General features: G+C 37.1%; 1 protein-coding gene across 3 annotated transcripts in view; it reads left to right on the top strand.

Moving 5' to 3' along the window:
• Positions 1-5,363: 5,363 nt before the first annotated feature.
• ARHGAP5 (Rho GTPase activating protein 5) overlaps positions 5,364-24,944 on the top strand; it is a 79,320-nt gene continuing 59,739 nt past the window's right edge. For 2 of the 3 annotated variants that reach the window (XM_044917798.1, XM_021695293.2), the window contains exon 1: positions 18,182-22,066. In XM_044917798.1, the coding sequence (XP_044773733.1) occupies positions 18,347-22,066 (3,720 nt within the window). In that variant the 5' untranslated portion in view covers positions 18,182-18,346. Of the gene's footprint in view, positions 5,561-18,178; positions 22,067-24,944 lie in introns of those variants that run through there. The other variant, XM_044917797.1, reaches the window with a different exon arrangement.

The raw sequence follows: 24,944 nt of genomic DNA, 5'->3' as shown, positions 1-24,944 counted from the left end.
TTGTGTGTCCAATTAGAAAAACCACTTTATTATTTGAGAGGCTTTTTGAAGAAAATGCAGAAGCATGGATCGGCAAAGCAAACATTTATCATCTATTTACAGCTTGTAATAATAGGGAAAAATAACAAAGCCTTAACTGTGAAGTGATTAGACAGCTTCTCATTGATTTCAGAAACTCTTAATCTGCACCAGTTCTTTACAATGTTCCCTCATGTTTCAGATCCACAGTTATTTTTACTAGTGACTCATGTTTACCTTTTAGAGAGATGTGACGTGGAGAACTGTGGGTTGCGCTCAGGGAAGGACATCTAACTTTACTTTCACAGGCAAATTCAGCGATTTCTTCAAATGATTTGTATTTTCCAAAGTGATTATCTCAGCTAGTATTTCAAAATATAATCTAAAGCCTTCTGTTAGTAATAAATCCACAGAAATCCATAAAACCTAGAGTGTTTCATATTATTATTATCATCAAACATTCATTGAACTTTCTACTAGCCATGTTCTGGTTATTGTATAGGGCCAAACATTCATTTGCGATTCTTACCTAGCGGGGCTCACAATCCAAATGTGGCCTAAAGAGAGCAGGAATGAGGGATAATCACAAAAATTATGTTCTTGTGGTTAAATAGTCAAGCAATACGAGTTCCTGTTTCCCATTGTAATGATTTACGAACGACAGTGGTAACAATCTCAAAGAGAGAATTCAGTTAGCAACCTCTGCAATTATTTTTTAGCTTCGTGGGGTTAACCTTATTGGGGTTGATTAAATTCAAGCTGTGATCTTTCATAAAAACTCAATGGAGGGTCCAGATGGCCCAATAATACCTCCTTTTGTGAGAGAAAATAATTTGAAGATTTTTGTCTAATGAAAGTATTTGTGCTGGTGGGACCTGAATGAATTGTTATCCCTTTAAAAGGAGTCTGCATTACAAATAATCTTTATAAAATACTAATTATTCAAAAATAGAGTTCTGCTTTCATTATTTCAGTTATGTCCTAGGACCAGAGTGGCAAGAACATGACATTTTGAAGCTAGACTCTGATACCATCTTTGGGATTTCAGTCTGAAAATACAATTCTGGAAAATCAACAGAACAAGGCTCTGTGGAATAAAATGCCAGGAAGGTCAATACATTACTTTCCTACTGTTCCAGTCCCATGCTCACAATTACCTTAACTCTGGTCAAAATATTTTCTACAGTAACAGCCAAAACATAATTAGCACCTTTTCTTCATGCTGAAAATATCATTGGTAGCCATATAACAAATTTGGAGAAAGTCTTTCAGCACCCAACTCAGTGAATGGTTACTGGGGTTATTGGGTGTATCACCATTTGCCTACTTGAGGGAATAGCACGCCATCTTACTCCGCCTTCTGTCCACCTGATAGTCCTCACTGTATCAGACAGGGAGAAAGAGAGAATTCTAGGCAGGAGGTGGGGGTTAGGTGGGAGGTGGAAATGAGTTGTGAAATTCAATAGGAAATTACACAATAAACAATTGTTCAGTGCTTTGGTTATTTAGCTAATTTGCCTTTGTTATTCTCCAACTTCTTTGTGTATTTTGTCTGTAATCAGGTGACATTCTGAAGTAGTTTGTTGTCCAGAAGCCTGTCTTGTATCAGACAGGCAAAAAGTATTGGTCAATTTTATTATGAATGCAAAGGCCCTTTGTTTGGCTCTTCATTTGTTCTTGGCTGAGGCTTTAAAAGCCAAAGTAGTTATGATTAGAGATTTCCAGCAGGGGGTGCAGCTGCTTCTAGAGGGTAAATTCTTTTGAAGCCAAATCACATCCAACATCTGAAATATTGTAGAGCTGGAATTTTGATAACATTTATAGCTGTCATCTCTTTTGATCCTAGAAAGCCCATGCATATTAATACTTTATTAGGATGTGTTAAAGAACTAGAAATTTGTGGAGAATATTTAAATTAAAAACTTAAAATGCCTGACCAAAATCTTATTCTGCTAAGTTTTTCAAAGTAAATGACGAACAAAGCTTCGGGTAATTTTACTTATCCAGTACAGCAGAACAAGAGCTTAAATTTTTTATTTTAGATAAGAAGAGTAGATGATCTGAGAGAGCTTGGTAATAGTTACTCCATCTCTCCTTTCTCTCTCTCTCTCTCTCTCTCTCTCGTGTGTGTGTGTGTGTGTGTGTAAAGAATACATTACTTATTTTTTCAAGATTTGTCCTTTTGGGTGGGGAGGGTGGGTGTTTAAAGCCATTTCTTTTTTTTTTTTTTTTAAGATTTTATTCATTTATTTGACACGGAGAGAGACAGACAGACAGCGGGAGAGGGAACATAAGCAGTGGGAGTGGGAGAGGGAGAAGCAGGCTTCCCGCGGAGCAGGGAGCCCTACGTGGGACTCGATCCCAAGACCCTGGGACCATGACCTGAGCCGAAGGCAGACGCTTAATGACTGAGCCACCCAGGCGCCCCCCGTGTTTAAAGCCATTTCTTTGAAGGCATGGTTCCTGATCAACTTTAAACGATGCCATCTTATTCTTTGTTTTTTGTTTTATTTTTTCCTCTTTATTGCCTTTTATTTGTAGATATCTGAGCATTTTCAAGCGCAGGACTTTGGCCCCCGGTTCCCATGTTCACATTTTTATTTGTACATAAAAGTGTATGTTTTATTTTTTGAGAAGAGCAAGTAATATAAAAACAATAAAAATCTGTTAATTTTTTTCATACTGGTAAGCGGCTTTAGACTGTTAGTATTGATAAGGAGCAAAGTTTTAAAGTTCCAGACCCCTTAGGTCAAGATGGATGATGTGGGAGCACTAACAGTAATGTCAGCTACGAAAATTTTCCTTTGGAAATCATGGCTTTGTTTGTTACATTTTCTGGGTCTTCATTATGAGAATATGACATTTCAAGTCTTGTTTCTCCTCCAGAATCATGTCTTGATTCTTTAGTATCATGCCGTTTTAAAGGAAGCATCATCGTATAAAGAAGGTGTAATTTTCACCTTATTTATACGATGATGCTTCCTTTAAAAGACCTGATTTATTTGACTTGGGTTTATGTTGATACATGTCCATGGTTATGAAATTTCTGATTATTTAGGAAGTAATTTTTAAAGTGTCTTTAGGGTGGACACTCTATAACACTTAACATTTCAAAGTTGTGACACTGAATCAGCTTACTGTATTTTTAAAGACTCTTAGTACAAAGGTCAAGAAATGCATTTAAATGCATGAGCTTTCCAACCTGCACAGGGGGTATGGGTACTTATGGCATTAGGACCTCACACTGATGGTTCCACTCCCTTTCCCCAATTTCTTCCTCTCCTTTTCTTCCTTCCTCTCTATATTTACTTTGATTGCAAGTTTTCTTTTGCATCCTTCCCTTGCCTATGGTTTGTAAATGAAAGAAAGAAGTGCCTACAGACCTTAACTACTTAACCTATTTGGTAGCATTCAGATGCAAGAAAGTGGCTGGAGTAAGGAATTTCAGTGATGCCTTTTTAAAATTAGGGAGGAGTAAGAGGCATAAAGAAATTAAACATGTCTCTTCTGCTTTGTCTATTAAGTTTACCTTTGAGAAATATGGACGGTAGAGGGGCAGGAGTGTAGAACAAACTTCTGCTGGAATATTGTGATAGATTTACTGACATATTTTCTGATTTTTACCAAAAGGCAGTTTTTGTTTTTTCTAGTTTACCAACAGGCCGTAAATGTACTTCTGGTTGGCAGCAGCTGCATCATTATAACACAAAAAAAGCAACCTTGGCTAACTTCAGTACCTTATGTAACATAAGAAATAAAGAATAACTGGAACTTAAAAGATTTTTCATGTTAACTTTACTGATGATGAACTGTTTTCAAGGTAAGAAACAAATCTTTCCCCAAAGAGAAATTCTCCCCCAAATTACTTCTTTTAGACTTAACAAGTTGGGGTAGACTTATGTTTCTGCTCATTCTTTTATCTGCTGGCAACTAATTTTAAGACCTCTCTGTAAGACCGATTCTGATGACCTTGGGAAAGTCACAAGACATCAGTTTCTTCAATGGGAAAAAGAAAGGCATTTTTCTACCGTCCGTCTTTCCTCCACCTTTCAATACCAATGCTCGGAAAAGAAATACACCGAAAGCCCGGTGTACCCCCAAACTTGTAAAATTTCCATGTCTCAAAAAATACTGAATATACTTAAGGTAGGATAATAAAAGCCTGGTTCCTAAGGTTGGGCTGGTGTGAGCCGGCGTCTTTGGGGCCACCCTAAGCCCCTAAATCTTGGTATCTCGCTTAACTTCCATTAAGAACAAAATAAACCACGGGCCTGTCAGCGACCGTGCGGTGTGGACGGAGAAAGGGATTCTTGCTCCCTTGGAGTTTTGCCTTCTGGGTGAGCATGGCACCAGGTCCCGGGCGGGTGATGTCTGTAGTTGGCGAGCGATCCCCAGGCGGAAAACTGGCTGCATACGTAGGAGTAGACATGAGAGCATGTCCCCGCGAACAAGCTAGGGCGCATATTTTTCTCCCTTGAATTCTTTAATGCTCAGAGACCGTAGGGGGGTTTATCGAGAATCTTTCGGTGCCCGTGCGATGTTTTGCAACGGCTAACACAGTACCAGTTCCTTTGCAGTATTGTGGTTTGCTCTCAGTTTCAGCCAGAAACCGGAACAGAAGGAAAGGGAGAAAGCAGGGAAGGTTCGGAGACGACCGCGCTCAGGGTTGCATGATCTGCAGCTTCTAAAGCGTGGAGGATGGGACGGAGGAGGAGAATACGGAGAAAGGGGAAAGCTGAGGAAAAATACTCACGCCAATGGGTAAAAGGGAAAAGGTGAGAAGGAATGGAGTAGGAGAGGGAACCAATGGGTGGGAGAGGCGGAGGAAGAAGGGGGAAGGGCAGAAGCCAATGGGGGAGCCCGGACGCGAGCGAGGACGCGGCCCCGCGCTTGCTCCCCTCCCTCCGGCCCGAGCGCTCGCGCCTTCCCAGGCTCCCCGGAGACGAGAGCAGGGGCGGGGCCCAGCCGGGCGCGCGGCGCGGGAGGAGCCGCGAGGTGAGGGCGGCGGGGGCGGGGAATTGTGGGGAGGACGGTGCGGGTGCGCGTGCGCGCGCGCGCGCGCCCCGTCGAGGCTGCGCCGCCGCTCCGCCCCCGGCCGGGTGTGTGGCTGCGCGCGCGCGCGCGTGCGTTCCGGCGGTGCGCGCCGGGAGAGATGCTGAGGTAAAGTTCGGGAGAGAGGGAGAGAGATCCGTCAGCGCGAGGGAGCCCGAGTGGCCGCCATTACTGAGCCCGGCGCGGCGGCGGGCACAGGGGAAGGGGGGAGGGACGGGGCCGCCGCTGGTGGCGGGAGGGAGGGTGGGAGGGTGGGTTACCCGGCCGCGGGAGCTGTAGGGCTTAAGGTTTCGGGGCGTGTGTGTTGGGGAGGGCGGGCGGAGGTGGCTGAAGGGACGCGGCGCTTGGTGAGCGCGCCGGGGAAGAGAGGCGAGCAGAGAGTGGAGGAGGAGGCGGCGGCGGCGGGAGCGCTCCCCAGGAATGTCGCTGCCGCCGCCACCGCCGGCGCCGCTGCCGTTGAGGAGGAGACGGAGGAGACCGACGGTGTTAGGTAGGACGTTGTGATCCCCGCTCCTCTGGGCCTGCCCGCTCTCCCCCTCCCCGACCGGGACCCTCCCGCCACCGGCTGCCCCGCTCGGTAGCCGCCGCCGGTTGTAACCAGTTCAAGGCGCTGGGGCCCCGCAGCCACGGAGGGGAGCCTGGCGCCGCGCTCTGTCCTCGCAGGCCGAGCGGGGAGCGGCTGGCGCGGGGGGGATACGGTCGGCGTGAAGGGCAGAGAGGCCGGGGGAGGGGGCGCTTTCTCCACAGGTGACGCGGCCGGGGTCGGCGGAGGCCTGGTGGTGGCCGGGGATCGCGCCGGCCCCGCCAGGCGTCCGCTCTCGCCCGCCGCCCTCACTTGCCCTGCTCTCCGATGGTACGTGGGGAGGGAAGGTGGCGGTGTCTGTTGGCTGGGTTGCTGCTGTTAACGAGTTCCACCTGGAAGGGGGAGGGGGTGGGCGCATATTCGCGGAAACACAGTCTTCGTTGCAAACTTAAGCGCCTTTCAAGGGGATCGGCCCTTTCACTTTTTCCCGATCTCCCCCACTCCTGCTTGGGTTCTCTTCAATTTCCCATCTGCTGCGAAAGCTCGGGGTAGGGTGTGAGAAGTTGCACTGCGCAACCAAAACCCGGAGTCTTATCGGTTGACTGCGGCTGGGTTGAGGCTTTGAGGCTGAGTTTTTGCGAGAATAACCTCTAGATTCTTCCTCTGTTTCCACTAAAGAAAAGTATCGGGGTGGGGGTGGGGAACCGCGCGGGAGCGCGCGCGCACTTATCCACACATAAATACTCCCTCACACCCTCCCTCTTCATCGTTATTAGAAATGCGAGTGAGGTGGAGACTGGGTGTAGCTGGCGCCGAAAGGTGCTCGGAAGTAAAGGCAAACTATTAGGACGTTTGGTAAAATTCCGAGAAAGTTGTAGGGAGACGCTTACACTTTTGCCATATGATAGAAATCCAGTTTGGGCTCATGCTTAATAAATGGGAATTTTAAGTGTTTTAAACCTAGACCAAAATAGGCATATAGATTGTACGCCCATTTTTAAGTTTAAATTCCTAAGAAATTTTGCTTTATTTCCTCTGTGATAGATAGGAAACAATACCATTTTTTAAAATAGTGAAGTGTAAAACGGTGGAAATACGTCGTTGTATTTACTGTTCTTTGCCTTTGCTGCCTTCTACAGGTGTTGAGGAGGGGTGTGGAGGGGAGGGTTTTGCCGTCTTCATTTTGAACGTCCAAAACCAATACTCAATTTCAAAGTGGGGGGGGCAGTTATTTGCATTCAGTGCACTTGCATTCACTTCAGGAAGTATTTCTCAAAATCTCCATTTAAAATGGTTCTTTGAGCAAAAATTTGATCCAGATGCAACTATTTGGAAAAATATTTGGTTAAGATGCATTAGCAAAATGTGTTTTGGAGATGTTTTACTGTCAATTCCAGTTTATTTGACTTCAGTATGATAAAACTGTATTCTTAATGAGTAGTGTTAGATATACATACTATGTAGGTAACCTACTGGACAGTTTGCAGATTAAGGTTTTATTTCCATTTTAAATTGCTTTCTCACTTTTGGCCTTTTCATCTATCCTTTTCAAATTGACTCTCGTTTCCCCTATCTGTAGTAGAGCAGAGGAAAAGAGTGTTAAGTGTGGATCACCAAAAACTTGCATAGGTCTTAAAGCACTTTATGAATAAACATACATGATTGAAAAGCTGGGTATACCTGGGTATTTAACTCTCAAGAAAGGTGCTATTGGGCTATTGATCTGATTGACTTAAAGCAGACTAGTTAGAAGGACACAGATGACTAGATAACAATTGATTTGGTTGTCCTGTGCAAGCTACTTTTTTTAACCCTCCTCAGCATGTGTTGTTATTTTACCATTCTTTGTGTACGTTCCTTACAAAGGCTTTGGGGAATGGGTGGGTTACACTTCGCTATAAGAAAGAATTGTCACAGAAATCTGATTATCTTTGTCATTTTTAAGTACCCCACCCCATTTAAATTACTTTAGCAATTTAAAAAATGTATTGCGAAATTAGTATCTTAAATTCACGTCTCCAAAATGCTTTGAAATCCCTCCACACACATACACTTTTTTCTGTTTGAAAAGCATATTCAGTACACTTACTCTTTTGGAGAAAATAATTATTTTGACTTTGAAAGTTAAGATTTTTTTTTAAAGGAATAAAATATTGTATTTGCATTCATTTTTTTGGAATTGAAGTTGTGGTTAGAAAACAGTTTTGTGACTCAGTTTTTTAATACTGAAGGAAAAGTTCTGTCTCAGAATTCCACTAAACTTTTTTCAACATTAGCAGGCCTTAAGTAAGGTAAGTGTTACCTTTTAGTATGAAATGGCATAATAGAAAATTTCTTGGTGGCTACAGAGTAAGTTTCAAACTAGTTTCTATACAAATTATTTTAAAAACTCCGTAGAGCTGTAAGACCCCTGATTTTTTTCTTTGCACACCAAGAAGGTATGCAGGTAATATAATTTACTCAAGAAGTGTTACATGGTGTTAGGTTTTAATAATATCTGTGTTCCTAAAAAATGTTTGTAAAATACATTTAAAGTACACCAGGGGAGCTTGGTTTTCTATAATGAATGGTGAAGAAACCTTGATAAAGTGATCCATCATTTGGTGGCTTAAGTAATCAAGCTCCTGTTTGTTCAGATGAAGGCTGTAGTTAATCATTTTCTCAAACCAGGAACAACTATATTAGAAATTAAGAAAAATAGTTCAGTGCTAAGAATTTTTAAGTGTGAACTTTAATTTAATTGGTTTTAAAACTCTGTTGCTTGAACCACTTAACGGATTTTTCCTGGATGGCTTGAGGCTTCCTCTGACAACCCAGCAGCTGCTTTTTTTGTTTGTAAAATGTATTGTACTTAAATATAAGAATTTTTTTGAAAAAAGAAATCTGCGCATAAAGGAAACTTTTAAAGCCTCTGCTTTGTAATTCATTAATTCGTATTACCTTTATTTAGCATTTACTGTTTGCCTGGCCGTGGAGATACCAAGATAAATTAGAGATTGTGTAGCTTGAGCTTTAGTTGAAGAGGTAGTAACTATAAAGGAGTGAATAAGTACGTACAAATACTAAAAAATGCAGAAAAGGTAACTTTCTGTCAGGTGCTCTTTGGGAATTATTTACAGAATAATCATTTGAATTTGGATGCATTAACTGCAAATAGGAGTTTGAATATAAGAGAGATGGTAAACAAGGTTGGTCTTTTTTTCACTGTATTTTGGAGGTTGACGGTCCACAATACCTTAGATTTGCAGTAAAAATAGATGTTAATGTTTGGTCATATCTTTGTGTTTGACTCCTTAGAATTATTACTTGGGAATAAGAGTTATGTATAACTTCGTAATTTTAGGGTTAAAATATGATGTGTGTGTGTCACTTGGTTAGATTCTCAAGCTTTTTTCATCATGAAGAGTTAATGGTAAAAGTAAATTTTCATTTTTCTAGCTTTATACTAGATTTAGCCTATTTTGTTCCTGAACAGTATTTTATTGAGCAGCTAGGGCACTGTGAATAATACAAGGAAATATAAAATATTACTCCCTTAGAAGAGCTCATAGCTTTGTTGGGGAGAGAGCTTGACAATTTAGGAATGGTTGGATACCAGCTCAAGATAGAGTAGAAGAGCCATATAGAAGGCAGGACATACTGATTTTTAAAATCAGTGTAAAGGAATTTAGATAAAGGAGATAAGATTTAGAAGTTGGGGAAGATTGGGATGAGTAAGAAGAAAGACAAGTAAGTTAATGACACTTTGGACCAAAAGCACGGGGAAGTGAAGATAGATTGGCTGGTGAGGGGAAAATAGCAGGTAAAAATTTAAGAGCATCAGTTTGTACCTTTTGAGTGAAATTGAAAGATTTAGGGAAAAGTATTAACACAAGGTTAATAGAAGGAGTGTTGGTGAAATAATTCTTGTGTTACTCTTTATCTTCTTTGTTGTATTTGGCATTACTAGCTACCTTGGAAAAACTTGTACATTGGTTCTGTTATAGTTTAATTTTCTTCCTGTTGATCATGTATTCTTCCTGATCCAAAATTTTGTTTCTTTCCATACTTACCTTTTCTTACCTTTTCAGAACCAAATAATAATTCTTTTTATTTACTTACTTTTATTTTGATTGCTTAGAGAACTAGTGGAAAATTAGCATTTCTATGATCTGGGGAATTGAAAGATCCAGATTTCTTCTTTATTAACTAAGTAACTATTTAAATGTTTCTTATAAGAGTATTAAATGGTCTCTTAAATAATTTTAAGTTTATGATCTTGAAATTTATGTTACTGATTTTGATGTTGCCTCGTTTCATTTCTATATTTTCATTTCTCTTTAGAAATACTGTCACCTGAAACTCAAGTGACACCACCATCTGTTGCTGAAACTGATTAGTTTTTTGTTAAGAAACATTGATTCATTTGTCTTTATTTCTTAAAATTAGCAGCCAGTCACCAAATTCTTTTTCTTGGATTGTTCTTTTCAATTCTGTGGTAGTTCAGGTGCTTTTAAGCCTCCAGGATTTGTCCATCCTTTGGGCTTTGTGCCTCAGCAAATCTAAGTTTGTATTCCATTTCTAGCTTATAATGATTTCTTATTGCTTATTACAAGGTCTAACTCCGCTTGTCCTTGAAGACCTCTTATAGTCATACCTTATATCTTCAGAAATAAACAAAATAGTAAGTCTACTTTTCAGCATGGCAACTGTGCTCAACCACTCCACCCTAATCACACACCTGGAATGACTTTTTGAAATTCAAATCCAGTTTATTTTACAAAGTTGACTCAAATCCTTTCTTCTCACTGAAACTTAATCTATTCCAGGGGTCTGCAGGTTATGGTCCTTGGACCAGATTGGCCTTCTGTCCTATTTCTGTATATGGCTTTTTAGATTTTGAAATGGTTGAAGATACAACTGAAAGAATAATATTTTGCGATATGTTAAAATAATATGAAATTCAAATTTGTGTTCATAAACACAACCACGGTCATTCATTAAGTATCGTGTATGGCTGTTTTGTGCTGTGACAGCAGAGTTGAATAGTTACTAACAGATACTGTATGAGATGCAAAGCCTAAAACATTTACTGTTTGGCCCTTATACAGAAAAAGTTTTCCAAACCCTGATCTATTCCAACTTGCACTGATCTTTCATGTTTTTGAATTCTTATTGCATTTATCAGTTCCATGGTATAGCACATTGCCATTGTCTTCTCAGTTATGGTGCCATAAAGTTTCTTTAAAAATTTTGGGGGAATTTATTTTGAGCCTTTTTTTTTTTTTTCTTTCAATCTATACCTTCTTTTTAGTCTATATGTGTTCCTGAGATTCTTATCCAACCTCTAATGTTCCCATCAAGAAAATTGTTAAGCCTTACCTAACATATTTTGTATAATGAAAATAATGATTTTCCTCTTTTTTTTTTTGTTTTTTTGATTTTCCTCTGTTATAGCATTATAATCTTGAATGTCAAATCATGACCTTCCCCTTACTTCTCTGTTCTCCAGTGAGAAAACCTCAGATTCTGGAAGGGAGGTGAACCATATTCATAGCGCTAGCTTAGTGGACTTCCCTATACTATACCTTTGTACCCTCAAAACCTCTGACATAAAGCTCAGATAGTAGCTAAGCACAGTAAAAACTTAGTGGGTTGTTTACATAGGTTGATATAAATGGAATGACCTTTGGTTCTTCCGTTTTCACCACAGAGTGAGGACATGGTCTAGAAAGAGTTTAGAATAACTTCACACCAAGGCTTTGGACATAACACGTTAGAAGAAAGTTTTCATTAAATAATAGGGTAGTTAATCTGTTTGGAAATAATTTAGGTCATTGGCTTTTAAATATTTTATGCAGTGAAACTTTTTTTCAAACAATAAATACTTGAAATATCAAAAGATAAAAATGAATAAAAGCAGAATTGTCTTTGTTGAGTAGGGCTTGGGGTGCTCCCAAAGTACTGCCTACTTGGACCCTCCTGAAAGTACTTCCATTGAGCCTTCAGGCTTAAGTAATTTGTCTTGACAAGAAGACTTTTGGTCTTGGAAAAAAAAAAAACCTCTGGACTTTTGTATTAGAATATACTGCTGTACTGATAGTCTTTGGGCCCATAGCATTGTTGTAATTTTTAATTTTGACTACAAATACGACTTCAAGATTGCCTAGTGGTTTAGGATCTGAGTATGGAGATTGACCCATTTAGTCATCAAATATTTGAGTACCCACTGTGTATCAGGCACAGTTCAGGGTAATGGGAATATGGTAAAACAAATAAACAATTACAACCAAAAAATAGAACAAAATCTCTATCCTAACATAGTTTAATCCTGAATCCTACCAAGATACGCTTCCAGGTTATTTAGTCACTATGTAAGTTGTTGAAATTTTTAATAGATTTTCTTTTCATTCACTTGATTATAGTTTTGTGTAAAGACTGGTTCATAGGAATGCTGTATTTAGCATTCCATTCAACCTTAAGATTATGTGCTTATGTGGTAGAAAACTTGGTCAAAGACAATATTATGGAATATAATTGACTTTTCTACAGGTATTACATTGTTTTTACTTAGTTATCATGTATGTTAAAATGGCTTTCCTCTTCTAATTTTTCATAGCATTGATAAATTTGTTATTGAGAATGAACAGCATTAAGAAAAGTAATACTATATCAATATTGCACCATATTCATCTTTAGTAATTCATTTGATACTTTTATTAAGCTAGTGTAGATTGCCTGAAATTGTGAAATATATGAAATCTTCGGGCTTGGATCTGTCTTTTCTCAAATATTTGTTTATATAAGGGATATTTTATTTGACTTAAAGAAGATGGAACATGTAACTACAAAGATCCTTCTGTGTAATTAGGTCTTGAAAGTGTAATTTCTTATAATATTTGTGATTCTAAAAAATGTTTCAAAAACAAAAACTAGATGGTTATCCTGGCTGAATATATTATAGATCATAGTCTTCATTCTGATGCTTAATTTTTGACTTTCTGGGACCTTGAAATGCATGTGCATTTCCTCCATTAATAGTTTTTTAAATTAATTAATTTATTTTAGCGAGAGCATGAAGGGGGGTAGGCAGAAGGAGGGAGAGAGAATCTTAAGCATACTCTGTGCTGAGCGCAGAGCCTGACTCGAGGGCTTGATCTCACTAACCTGAAGTCACTACCTGAGCTGAAACCAGTACGCTCAGCTGACTTGAGTCACCCGCACGCCCTTCCATTAGTAGCTTTAGAAAACCTTTTAGATTAATATAGTACAGTGCTTATTTAGAAAACATAATGTGATTTCCTCTTTTTTTTGGCCAAAGAATTAAGAACATTTTGATTTTAATATTTGTTAGGACTCATGCATTTATTGAGTAGCAAGTACATAGGAAGCACTCTTGGAGGCTTTTGAAATACATTGGTGAAATAAAGATTTGTGCCTTTGTGGATCTTTATTAAATATGGTCTGGGGTGGGGAGAAGGATAGAGTTAATGACAAGTAATAAATAAGTTGTATAGTAACATAGGAATTACGAGGCAAGGAGGGTTTTGGGGGTTATTAGGAAAAGTAAGTGTAAAGGCAGAGACATGCTGAGGAACAGTGTTCTTCAGTGTGACTGGTGCAGAATGAGAATGGGAGAATATATGAGAGTAGGTCAGAGAGCAAGGTAGGGTTGGAGAAGATAGATCTTATAGTATCCCATAGAAAGGATTTGACTTTGACTTTTAGGAGCCCCTGGAAGGTTTTGGGCCTAAGAATGGGAAGCTCTGACTTAATGTTTAAAAGAAACTCTGGCTGCTCTGGTAGTAATAGACAGGGGAAGAGGAGCAGGAATGGAAGCAGGGAAACTAGTCTGGAAGCCTTTGGAATAATCTGGGGCCAGGTATGATGGTGGATGGGGTCAGAATTAGAGCAATAAATGTAATGAGAAGTGATAAATTCTCCATATTTTGAAGATAGGACCAACAGGAATTTCCTGACAAAGTATAGTAACTTTAAAGTATAGAATCTTAAAATTATACCTTTTATTTATGAATGTAAGCTTTGTGAGAAGGTACAAAACAAATTTTGGTTTAAGTCCAGAATTACTAAGAATTGATTCTTCCTAGATTCCCTGTAGAACTTGAAAAATTTTCTTTCAGAAAGTCACTTCATGTTATTAAAACTCCATTAAAAGGAGCATGTTGTGTTTGAATGGCTTAGTCACATATCTTAGAAAACTCAGTCATATAGATGGCTTCATTTTTAAGACAATTTTAGGGACCACTCAACAGAATATTGGGCAGATAGTTGCCCTCTCCTTCCAACTCTCATCAACTGTAGTTCTACTCAAATTATACATTGTTGTTAATTTCTGGGAAGGTACTTAATCTAAACATTTCCTTGAAATGGTTGTAAGTTAAACTTAAAGGTAGAATGAGAAACTGCATTGCTGGGGCACCTGGGTGGTTCAGTTGGTTGAGAGTCAGCCTTTGGCTCAGGTCGTGATCCCTGGGGTCCTGGGATCGAGTCCCACATCAGGCTCTGTGCTCGGTGGGAGTTGGCTTCTCCCTCTAGCCCTGTCTTCCCTGCTCCTTCTCTCTCTCTAGCAAATAAATAAAATCTTAAAAAGAAAAAAAAGAAACCACATTGCAAACTGTTGAAAAGCAGTACTACTGCTTAAGAAAATAAAGATTGGTTATCCAGAGACTCCTTTTAACTGGATGGCTTTGAATAGATCATTGCTACTTTTGTCATGGTTTCTTCAAGGGTAAAAATAGGAGAAAATGAGAACAAGTTACATAAAAGTAAAGTCACATCAAAAATTGGAAAGTTGTATGGATCAACATAATCAAATATTATCATTAAACAAATTTGAAAGGAATTTTCAAATAAATCGAATAGCCTGCATATAGATATTGGCCATTAGTTTATTACTAGGAGCACACACAAAAAAGAGGGGATTTTTTTTTTTTTTTTTTAATCAGTGCAGAAGAAAAACTACCTTGGTTAGTTAATGGACAGTAATTTTGACCTGGATGTTGAGGGCCAGTGGATAATTCATGTATGTATAAACTATCCAGGTGACTGAAATTAAATGCCCTTATAACCTGTTACAGCCAAACTCATGAAAGCTCTCTTTCTCCCATGAGGTGGTAATACCATACTCACCCAAACAAATAGCAAAATGTTTTTGAGGACAGGTGATGACAGTTTTTTCCCTAGTCTGTTGGTTTCTCAAGTTTTTTTAAACTCTGAAAACATTTTTTTTTTTAAATATTAAAGCTTTGGGAAAAAATTTTTAAAAGATCTTTTGAGTTAAGTAAACTTGTAAATCAGATAAAGCATGTACTACTTTGATGATTGAGTTGGAGGGAGACAGCAACTATTTGTCCAGTGTTCTTTTTTACCACCTGTAGGTGAAAGAATTTTCCACCACCATTTGAAAATCACTTTGTAGTGACTCATGACATAAGCTCTGGAGCTGATTTCAAAATAACCAGGAGATAGCCTTCCTGAAAGAAGAACATGGATGTTCCTCAGTGTCTAATTGGTAGTTTATTGTGAATTTGGTGTGAAAACCATAAATGTCGCACAGAGTTACCTCATTTTTAATTTAAAGTTTTAATATTCATGATTCAGAGCCTGCCACTATCAAATTTATTAGGATGTATGTTGAAACCTCAGTATTAAAATTTATCCTCAATATAATAGTTTTATTTCTCATTAGATAAAAAGCCTTCCAGAAAGGGTAATAACTTCATGCCTCCACTCATCTTCATTTAATTTTAAGGCCCTTTTCTTTCTGTAACTTTTAAAATACATTTTATGATGAGTGTTTTCATTTCTGCTTATACTCTAAACTTAAAATAGGTGTCTCAGTATTCTGAGGTATATGCTGTAGGAGAGCAGGAATGTTTCTTTTAATGTGTTTGGAATAAGCATATATGAGAAATGAATAAAGAAGTGACTGTTAAGGCAAGGGATTAGGTCTGTAGTTAAGAATTTTCTATAATACTCAGGTTCATAGGACTTTGTAATGTTAACTTTTCTGTTAACTTTGTGTCTCTTAAACTGAAAGGCAGGGGACAGTCTTAACGTGTCTTTGAATTGCTCTTAGTTTTCAGAATAGATTTTTGTTTAATAAAGAGCTATATGTAGTGCTAGTGTTCATATTGTTTAACATGAAAATTCCCCAGAGTAATCACTAGGTATGTTTTCTTTTGATGTACATCTTAAAGCTTATTGTCTGCAGTTTTCTGCTTTTCTAGTAAGAAGGAAGGGTAGACCTTGTGTTTTACTGTGTTTTCACTTTTTTTCTTAATTGTTGTAGAATCATTGTGCTGTTTTCATGAACTAATTTCATTTTGCCTTTTTATCACTGTGTATGATTTTGTTATCCAGTTCATTCGCTTTGTTTTCTTATCAGTAAATACAAATATTCTTTCATGCAGTTTAGGTAAAGAAAGTTAAACGTGGTGCTAGGTGCAATTACCCAATTTAACCAGATTAAGATTTTTTAGAAGTTCTACTAATGAAAAAGAGTTAATAGGATTGGATGGGACTACCCTAATTTCTTTTACTTCTAATTATTGTGTATATTGCTGCCAGATAAATATTTTTAAGTCACAAGTCTGATCACGTCATTTTTTACAAAAAAAAATCTTTTGACAGCGGGGCACCTGGGTGGCTCAGATGGTTAAGTGTCTGCCTTCAGTTCAGGTCACGATCTCCAGGTCCTGGGATCAAGCCCTGCATCCAGGTCTCAGCTCAGCGGGGAGCCTGCTTCTCCCTCTCCTTTTGCCTCTCCCCCTGCTTGTGCTTCCTCTGTCTCTATCTCAAATGAATAAATAAAATCTTAAAAAAAAAATCTTTTGACAGCTTCACTGGTTCCAAGAATCAAACTAATACAGAATTCTAATACTTCTTAAACTCTTTTTGTTTGCTAGGCACTTAACATTTAAAAAGATGATTTAGTTCTTAAATTTGTATAGATAAGCAGCCCCATTTTATAGATGGGGGAAAACCATGACACAAGTGGTTTGAATTTTACTGTTGTCAAAAACTCATAAATAACAGCTTTGAGGTCAGTTCTCTTTATTCATGGTTTTCTACTTGTGTTGCTCCTTCAGCATAGGATTATTTTGTTGTGAAAGGGAATCTAATAATGCTTTGTTTGAATATCATATGGCAGGTATTACTAATATTTGTAGTTGAGGCTAATAGAATACACTTCAGAAATACAAAAGTAAAACTGAAATTTTAATTTTTAATATTATTTTACCAGAAATAATAGTCATAATTTTAAATTATAATAACAGTTTCTTTAATCATTAGTTGTTAGTATAGTAAATGTATAGTATAATTTGAATAGGTGTTTACTTGCAGTTGAGGTCAGTGCAGAAGCCAGGTATTTGGGGGCAAATGATGGTTCCTTTCTTACCTCTTTATTTTTTTTTCTATGTTCTTTATTTTGTCTGGATTGAAGATAATTTTCACATATGTTGATGTACACGACTGGATATTTTCCCTGTCTTGTGAAATTTTGATGTGGTAGAAATGATGAATTACTTTTAATTCAACCTCAAAAGAGTGTGAAGAATCTACAAATAAAAACTTCTGTAAAAGACTGATTCATTGCTTTCACGTAAATAACCTAAATTAAATTACATGCAACTCTTCAAGGTTATTTCATGTTGCTGGTATATCAAATATTTCTAAAAGATTGTCTCAAATATACAATCTCAAAATTCTTTAGCTTGGTGCGACTCAAAATGTGGTCCATGAGCTTTTTGTAATTACTCTTGAGAGGAAATGAATATAGAAATCAAGAACATTCAGAAATAGTTAGACAGTCATTTTATGTCTCTTGAATCTAATTGGGCTTTAGATTTTTTTAAAAATTTCATTTATTGGGTCTTGCAAATTTGGACTTGCAGATATGAAATAAAAATTGATCCTCCACCTTGATAGTTTGAGAAACATTGGTCTAGTTAAATACTCAATATTTGTATTAACTGTCCATGTCTGTTTTCCTGTTTGAAGTATTTGAATATATTAAATTTGTTTCTGGGCATAAAATGTGATAGATTTCACAGGAGCGTGTTGAAACTTTATGAAAAATTTTATTTAATTGTAAAATCTTCCTAAATTTATATGAGATTCCATTTTAGGGAACAAGCTTTGAGGAACAGTGTAATAGAAAGGTTGTTTTTGAAAGTTGTGAGGGAGTTGTTACGGCAACTAGTACATTTGATTATCACCAACATAGTCTAGTCACAGAAGGCAGGAAAATTGAGGGAGGGGGAAAGACTAGTTATTTCTTCAGACTTGTAGGAAGGACTAGAGACAAAATGTACATTTGGTTAGTTGGGGCTTATTTTAAATTTTCTGAGACATTACCTTAAATTATGTGTGTAGTTATTTTAATTGTTAGATTTGTTTTAAATTTTGAAGTCATCTTGCGTTTATAACAGTAAATCATTAACAGTCTTTATGGTGGTTTCCTAAAATACATGTAATATTTGTTGTTAATGTCCATAGTTCTTTGTTATGAATATCTTTAGTGTGTATATAATGTGAAGTGTAATTCGTGATTAAGTTTTGTCCTTTTTCTCCTCTTTCTAGGAAGATGATCCATATGATCTTGAAGACCTTTCTGCACAGAAATGAGGGAAATACAAAGAACCAAATATAGTTCTGAACTTTGGGATCTGTATTTTGAGATGATTTTATTTTCAGAATGAGAAGTATATCTGGCTTTCTTTATGAATGTAGAGACATGAGAAGAGAGTTATGATGGCAAAAAACAAAGAGCCTCGCCCCCCATCCTATACTATCAGTGTAGTTGGACTCTCTGGGACTGAAAAAGACAAAGGTAACTGTGGAGTTGGAAAGTCTTGTTTGTGCAATAGATTTGTACGCTCAAAAGCAGATGAATATTACCCAGAGCATACTTCTGTGCTTAGCACCATTGACTTCGGAGGACGAGTAGTAAACAATGATCACTTTTTGTACTGGGGTGACATAACACAAAATGGTGAAGATGGAGTAGAATGCAAAATTCATGTCATTGAACAGACAGAGTTCATTGATGACCAGACTTTCTTGCCTCATCGGAGTACGAATTTGCAACCATATATAAAACGTGCAGCTGCCTCTAAATTGCAGTCAGCAGAAAAACTAATGTACATTTGCACTGATCAGCTGGGCTTGGAACAAGACTTTGAACAGAAGCAAATGCCTGAAGGGAAGCTCAATGTAGACGGATTTTTACTGTGCATTGATGTGAGTCAGGGATGCAATAGGAAGTTTGATGATCAACTTAAATTTGTGAATAATCTTTTTGTCCAACTATCAAAATCAAAAAAACCTGTAATAATAGCAGCAACTAAATGTGATGAATGCGTGGATCATTATCTTAGAGAAGTTCAGGCATTTGCTTCAAACAAAAAGAACCTTCTCGTAGTGGAAACATCAGCACGATTTAATGTCAACATTGAGACATGTTTCACTGCACTGGTACAAATGTTGGATAAAACTCGTGGCAAGCCTAAAATTATTCCCTATCTGGATGCTTATAAAACACAGCGACAACTTGTTGTCACAGCAACAGATAAGTTTGAAAAACTTGTGCAGACTGTGAGAGATTATCATGCAACTTGGAAAACTGTTAGTAATAAATTAAAAAATCATCCTGATTATGAAGAATACATCAACTTAGAGGGAACAAGAAAGGCCAGAAATACATTTTCAAAACATATAGAACAACTTAAACAGGAACATATAAGAAAAAGGAGAGAAGAATATATAAATACTTTACCAAGAGCTTTTAACACTCTTTTGCCAAACCTAGAAGAGATTGAACATTTGAATTGGTCAGAAGCTTTGAAGTTAATGGAAAAGAGAGCAGATTTTCAGTTATGTTTTGTGGTGCTAGAAAAAACACCTTGGGATGAAACTGACCATATAGATAAAATTAATGATAGACGAATCCCATTTGACCTCCTGAGCACTTTAGAAGCTGAAAAAGTTTATCAGAACCATGTACAACATCTCATATCAGAGAAGAGAAGGGTAGAAATGAAGGAAAAATTCAAAAAGACTTTGGAAAAAATTCAGTTCATTTCACCTGGGCAGCCGTGGGAAGAAGTTATGTGCTTTGTTATGGAGGATGAAGCCTTCAAATATATCACTGAGGCTGATAGCAAAGAGGTGTATGGTAGGCATCAGCGAGAAATTGTTGAAAAAGCCAAAGAAGAGTTTCAGGAAATGCTTTTTGAGCACTCTGAACTTTTTTATGATTTAGATCTTAATGCAACACCTAGTTCAGATAAAATGAGTGAAATTCATACAGTTTTGAGTGAAGAACCTAGATATAAAGCTTTACAGAAACTTGCACCTGATAGGGAATCTCTTCTACTTAAGCACATAGGGTTTGTTTATCATCCCACTAAAGAAACCTGTCTTAGTGGCCAAAATTGTACAGACATTAAAGTGGAGCAGTTACTTGCTAGTAGTCTTTTGCAGTTGGATCATGGCCGCTTACGGTTGTATCATGATAGTACCAGTATAGATAAAGTTAACCTTTTCATTTTAGGGAAGGATGGCCTTGCTCAAGAACTAGCAAATGAGATAAGAACACAATCCACTGATGATGAGTATGCCTTAGATGGAAAAATTTATGAACTTGATCTTCGGCCAGTTGATGCCAAGTCGCCTTACTTCTTAAGTCAATTGTGGACTGCCGCCTTTAAACCACATGGGTGCTTCTGTGTATTTAATTCCATTGAGTCATTGAATTTTATTGGGGAATTTATTGGAAAAATAAGAACTGAAGCTTCTCAGATCAGAAAAGATAAGTACATGGCTAATCTTCCATTTACTCTAATTCTGGCTAATCAGAGAGATTCTATGAGTAAGAATCTACCAATTCTCAGGCACCAAGGGCAACAATTGGCAAACAAGTTACAATGCCCTTTTGTAGATGTACCTCCTGGTACATATCCTCGTAAATTTAATGAAACCCAAATAAAGCAAGCTCTCAGAGGAGTATTAGAATCAGTTAAACATAATTTAGATGTGGTGAGTCCAGTTCCCATCAGTAAGGATGTATCAGAAGCTGACCTGAGAATTGTCATGTGTGCCATGTGTGGTGATCCATTTAGTGTGGATCTTATTCTTTCACCCTTCCTTGATTCTCATTCTTGTAGTGCTGCTCAAGCTGGACAAAATAATTCCCTAATGCTTGATAAAATCATTGGTGAAAAAAGGAGGCGAATACAGATCACAATATTATCATACCATTCTTCAATTGGAGTAAGGAAAGATGAGCTGGTTCATGGGTATATATTAGTTTATTCTGCCAAACGGAAAGCGTCAATGGGAATGCTTCGAGCATTTTTATCAGAAGTTCAGGACACCATTCCTGTACAGCTGGTGGCAGTTACTGACAGCCAAGCAGATTTTTTTGAAAATGAGGCCATCAAGGAATTAATGACTGAAGGAGAACACATTGCAACTGAGATCACTGCTAAATTTACAGCACTGTATTCATTATCTCAGTATCATCGGCAAACTGAGGTCTTTACACTGTTTTTCAGTGATGTTCTAGAGAAAAAAAATATGATAGAAAATTCCTATTTATCTGATAATACAAGGGAATCAACCCATCAAAGTGAGGATGTTTTTCTACCATCTCCCAGAGACTGTTTTCCATATAACAACTACCCTGATTCAGATGATGATACAGAAGCACCGCCTCCTTATAGCCCGATTGGAGATGATGTACAGTTGCTTCCAACACCTAGTGACCGTTCTAGATACAGATTAGATTTAGAAGGAAATGAATATCCTATTCATAGCACCCCAAACTGTCATGACCATGAACGCAACCATAAAGTGCCTCCACCTATTAAACCTAAACCAGTTGTACCTAAGACAAATGTGAAAAAACTGGATCCAAACCTTGTAAAAACAATTGAAGCTGGTATCGGTAAAAATCCAAGAAAACAGACTTCCCGGGTGCCTTTGGCACATCCTGAAGATACGGATCCTTCAGATAATTATGCGGAACCCATTGACACAATTTTCAAACAGAAGGGCTATTCTGAAGAGGTGTATGTTGTCCCAGATGATAGTCAGACTCGCATTATTAAAATTCGGAACTCATTTGTAAATAACACCCAAGGAGATGAAGAAAATGGATTTTCTGATAGAATGTCGAAAAGTCATGGGGAAAGGAGGCCTTCAAAATACAAATATAAATCTAAAACCCTGTTTAGTAAAGCCAAGTCATACTATAGAAGAACACATTCAGATGCAAGTGATGATGAGGCTTTCACCACTTCTAAAACAAAAAGAAAAGGAAGACACCGTGGAAGTGAGGAAGATCCACTTCTTTCTCCTGTTGAAACTTGGAAAGGTGGTATTGATAATCCTGCAATCACTTCAGACCAGGAGTTAGATGATAAGAAAATGAAGAAGAAAACCCACAAAGTAAAAGAGGATAAAAAGGTAAGTTTAACTCATAGTAAGTGATGTTCATAAAGATGTTTGTTTTTGCTTTTTAAAATATGTATTTAAATTTTTTAAGATAATGAATTTGGCATCATTGAGAACTTAGGATACCTTGTGTCATTCATTAAATATAATTAGCAACTCTTTAATTTTCTGAATATTTTGTGAGGATGAATTATTTTCATTACTTTTTAAATTGCCTTTTACTTGTGCCTTATTTAGTGTAGAAGTTTGAATTCATATTCTTCAGTATAATCATTCTAGGTGAATATGTTTATTTTCCTAATAGAAACCCAGACATAGAGTGATTTTGCTCTTTTTTGTTTGTAAGCATTCCGTTTATATCTTTTTGCCTTCTTTGACCTATCAGTTTTGCAAAATTAATTTGATATACCTGTCTCATTCAAGGATATTAACAATAGAGTCAAACTTATAATTTGTAATATTGGAAATTTACTAATAGTTCTAGGAATCTCTTTTGTGGATGGTGGTGTTTTGCCTAAAGACATGTAGAAAAGTTTCTGAAGTTTGAGTTGTAGCATTCTGACTAAATAGCAGTATCTGTTTTCAGTAGATAGTAATTTACCTGATGGTATTAAGCACTAAAAACTTAAATATGTATGCTAAGTTGTATTTAATAATTTTCATTAGATCTTTATCACAGTGGTACTTTAGCACCTTCACTTCTAGTACTCTTTGACTCTTGAGTGTGCACAAACTTTGTTCAAGATGTTTATGGTTTTAAGATGGCCTTCAGCAGACTTTTATTCTCTATATTGACAGTTTCTTCATCAGTTATGTCCGTAGTTTTAATACGTTTACTACAGGTACTCTCAACACATGCTACTAGCTAAATATCTTCGGCATCTTTCATACTCAACCTATTATCACTAGTCCTCCCTACACGTTTTATCACTGCCAAAAAAACTTGAGCATTTTTTCTCAATTTGCTTATGTTATTAATACTACTTAATGCTTATTAACGAAGATAAAGCATTGACAGTCATTCCATTATAAATTGCTTTTGTGTGTGTGTTACTTTTCCATTTTTGATTATAAGTCTACTTAATTGTTTTGGTAACTTTTTGATAAAATTTCAACTTAGAGAATAGTTGCAGGAAGAGTAAAAGGAGCTTTTCTATACCCTTTACTGAGATTTACCAGCTCTTTACATTTTGCCCCTCTTCGTTGATCTGTTTGGTGTGGGTATTTATTGGGGTTTATTCATTTTGAGCCCTGTGAGATTAAGTTGGAGATGTTGGACTCTTTTTACTGTTAAATACTTTATTTCCTAAGAATAAGAGCATTATCTTAAATAGCAACAGTACAGGTACCAAAATCAAGAAATTTAATGATGATACAGTGTTATTATTTAATATACAATCTGTAATCAAAAACGGATTTTGAACGTGTCGAACATCCTTCTCATTAGTTTTCTTTATATCTTCTCCCATTTTTTCCTAATTTTATTTAGTTTGGACAATAGTGTATATATATTTTTTATTTTTTCACTTAGTTGTATTTTTCCATATTGCTCCATAGTATTTTGATTATACTTTTTAGTCATTACATTTTCCATTGAGCAAGTTGTATTAAAACTGGGTGGTTAGGCTTCCAGGTTTTAAACTTTGCTATCATTTTTTATTGCAGTGGCCAATTTGCATAAAAGTTGTTCCTTTTCAGTCATTTCTTTAGGATAAATGTAATGTATAGCAATAGAATCACTAGATTGAAGACATGAGTATTCCGATGACTTGATATTTATTACTCTCCTCCTTTTAGTGTTAATTTCTTAACTAAGAGCGCTGTGCAGGGAAGGAATAAGCCAAATTTGTATTTATATTCTGGAATTTTAGCACAGCCTCTGATTCCAGTTAGTTTATTAATAATGTTCCTTGAATTGAACTAAATTTCCTCATACCTGATTTGTCTTATGTAGTCACTTAACTACACACATGGTCCCTGACTTAGGATTTTTCAACTTTATGATGGTGCAAAAGCAATAACACATTCAGTAGAAACCATACTTAGAATTTTGAATTTTTATCTTTTCCTGGGCTAGGGAGATCCAGTATAATACTCTCTTGTGATGCAGGGCAATAGTCGTAAGCTGTAGCTCCAGTCAGCCAGATGATGACAAGGGTAAACAACCATTCTGTTTTTCACTTTCAGTACAGTATTCAGTAAATTATAAGATACTCAACACTTTATTAATAGCATAGGCTTGTGTTAGATAATTTTGCGCACGTGTAGGCTAATGTGTTTTGAACGCATTTAAGGTAGGCTAGGCTAAAGTGTGATCAGAATGTTAGGTGTATTAAGTGCTTTTTTTATTAATATTTCCAACTTACAATGGGTTTTTGGGATGTAACCCTGTCATAAGCTCAGGAAGATAAGCATTTTATTGATTCTAAAATTCAGCAGGTTTTTTTTGCTTTTTTTTTTTTATTTTATAGCTCCTGAATCTGGATATGTCTAGTAATTGATGACATATGTTAATTAACACAGGATTTTATTCTTTCCTTTTTTTAGAGGTACATAAAGTAATGGTGGTATTTACAATCACCTCATCTTAAAGTTGCTGACTACAATTTGTCTTTAATTTTTATTACTATTCCACAGAGAAAAATGGGCCTAGATTCTCTTCCTCCACAGTTGGAAATGGTTCATATATTTGATTCCACTCAATCTTTTGTTTAAATGTACCTCTTTTCCATTTGGTGTCCATCTTTTCCTCACTTCTTTCGAAGTGGTGAGTCGGCTTTGAATCGTATTTATAATCTTTCAGTTGCCTTAACTCAGTAGTTTCAGTTGTCTTTTAGAGCTATTTTAGAATTTCCTTGCACTTCTGTATAACATTGCTTTAATTTTTAGA

Source organism: Neomonachus schauinslandi, chromosome 9 (assembly GCF_002201575.2).
Source record: "Neomonachus schauinslandi chromosome 9, ASM220157v2, whole genome shotgun sequence".
NCBI lineage: Eukaryota > Metazoa > Chordata > Mammalia > Carnivora > Phocidae > Neomonachus > Neomonachus schauinslandi.
This window is presented reverse-complemented; position numbering and strand designations above follow the sequence as displayed.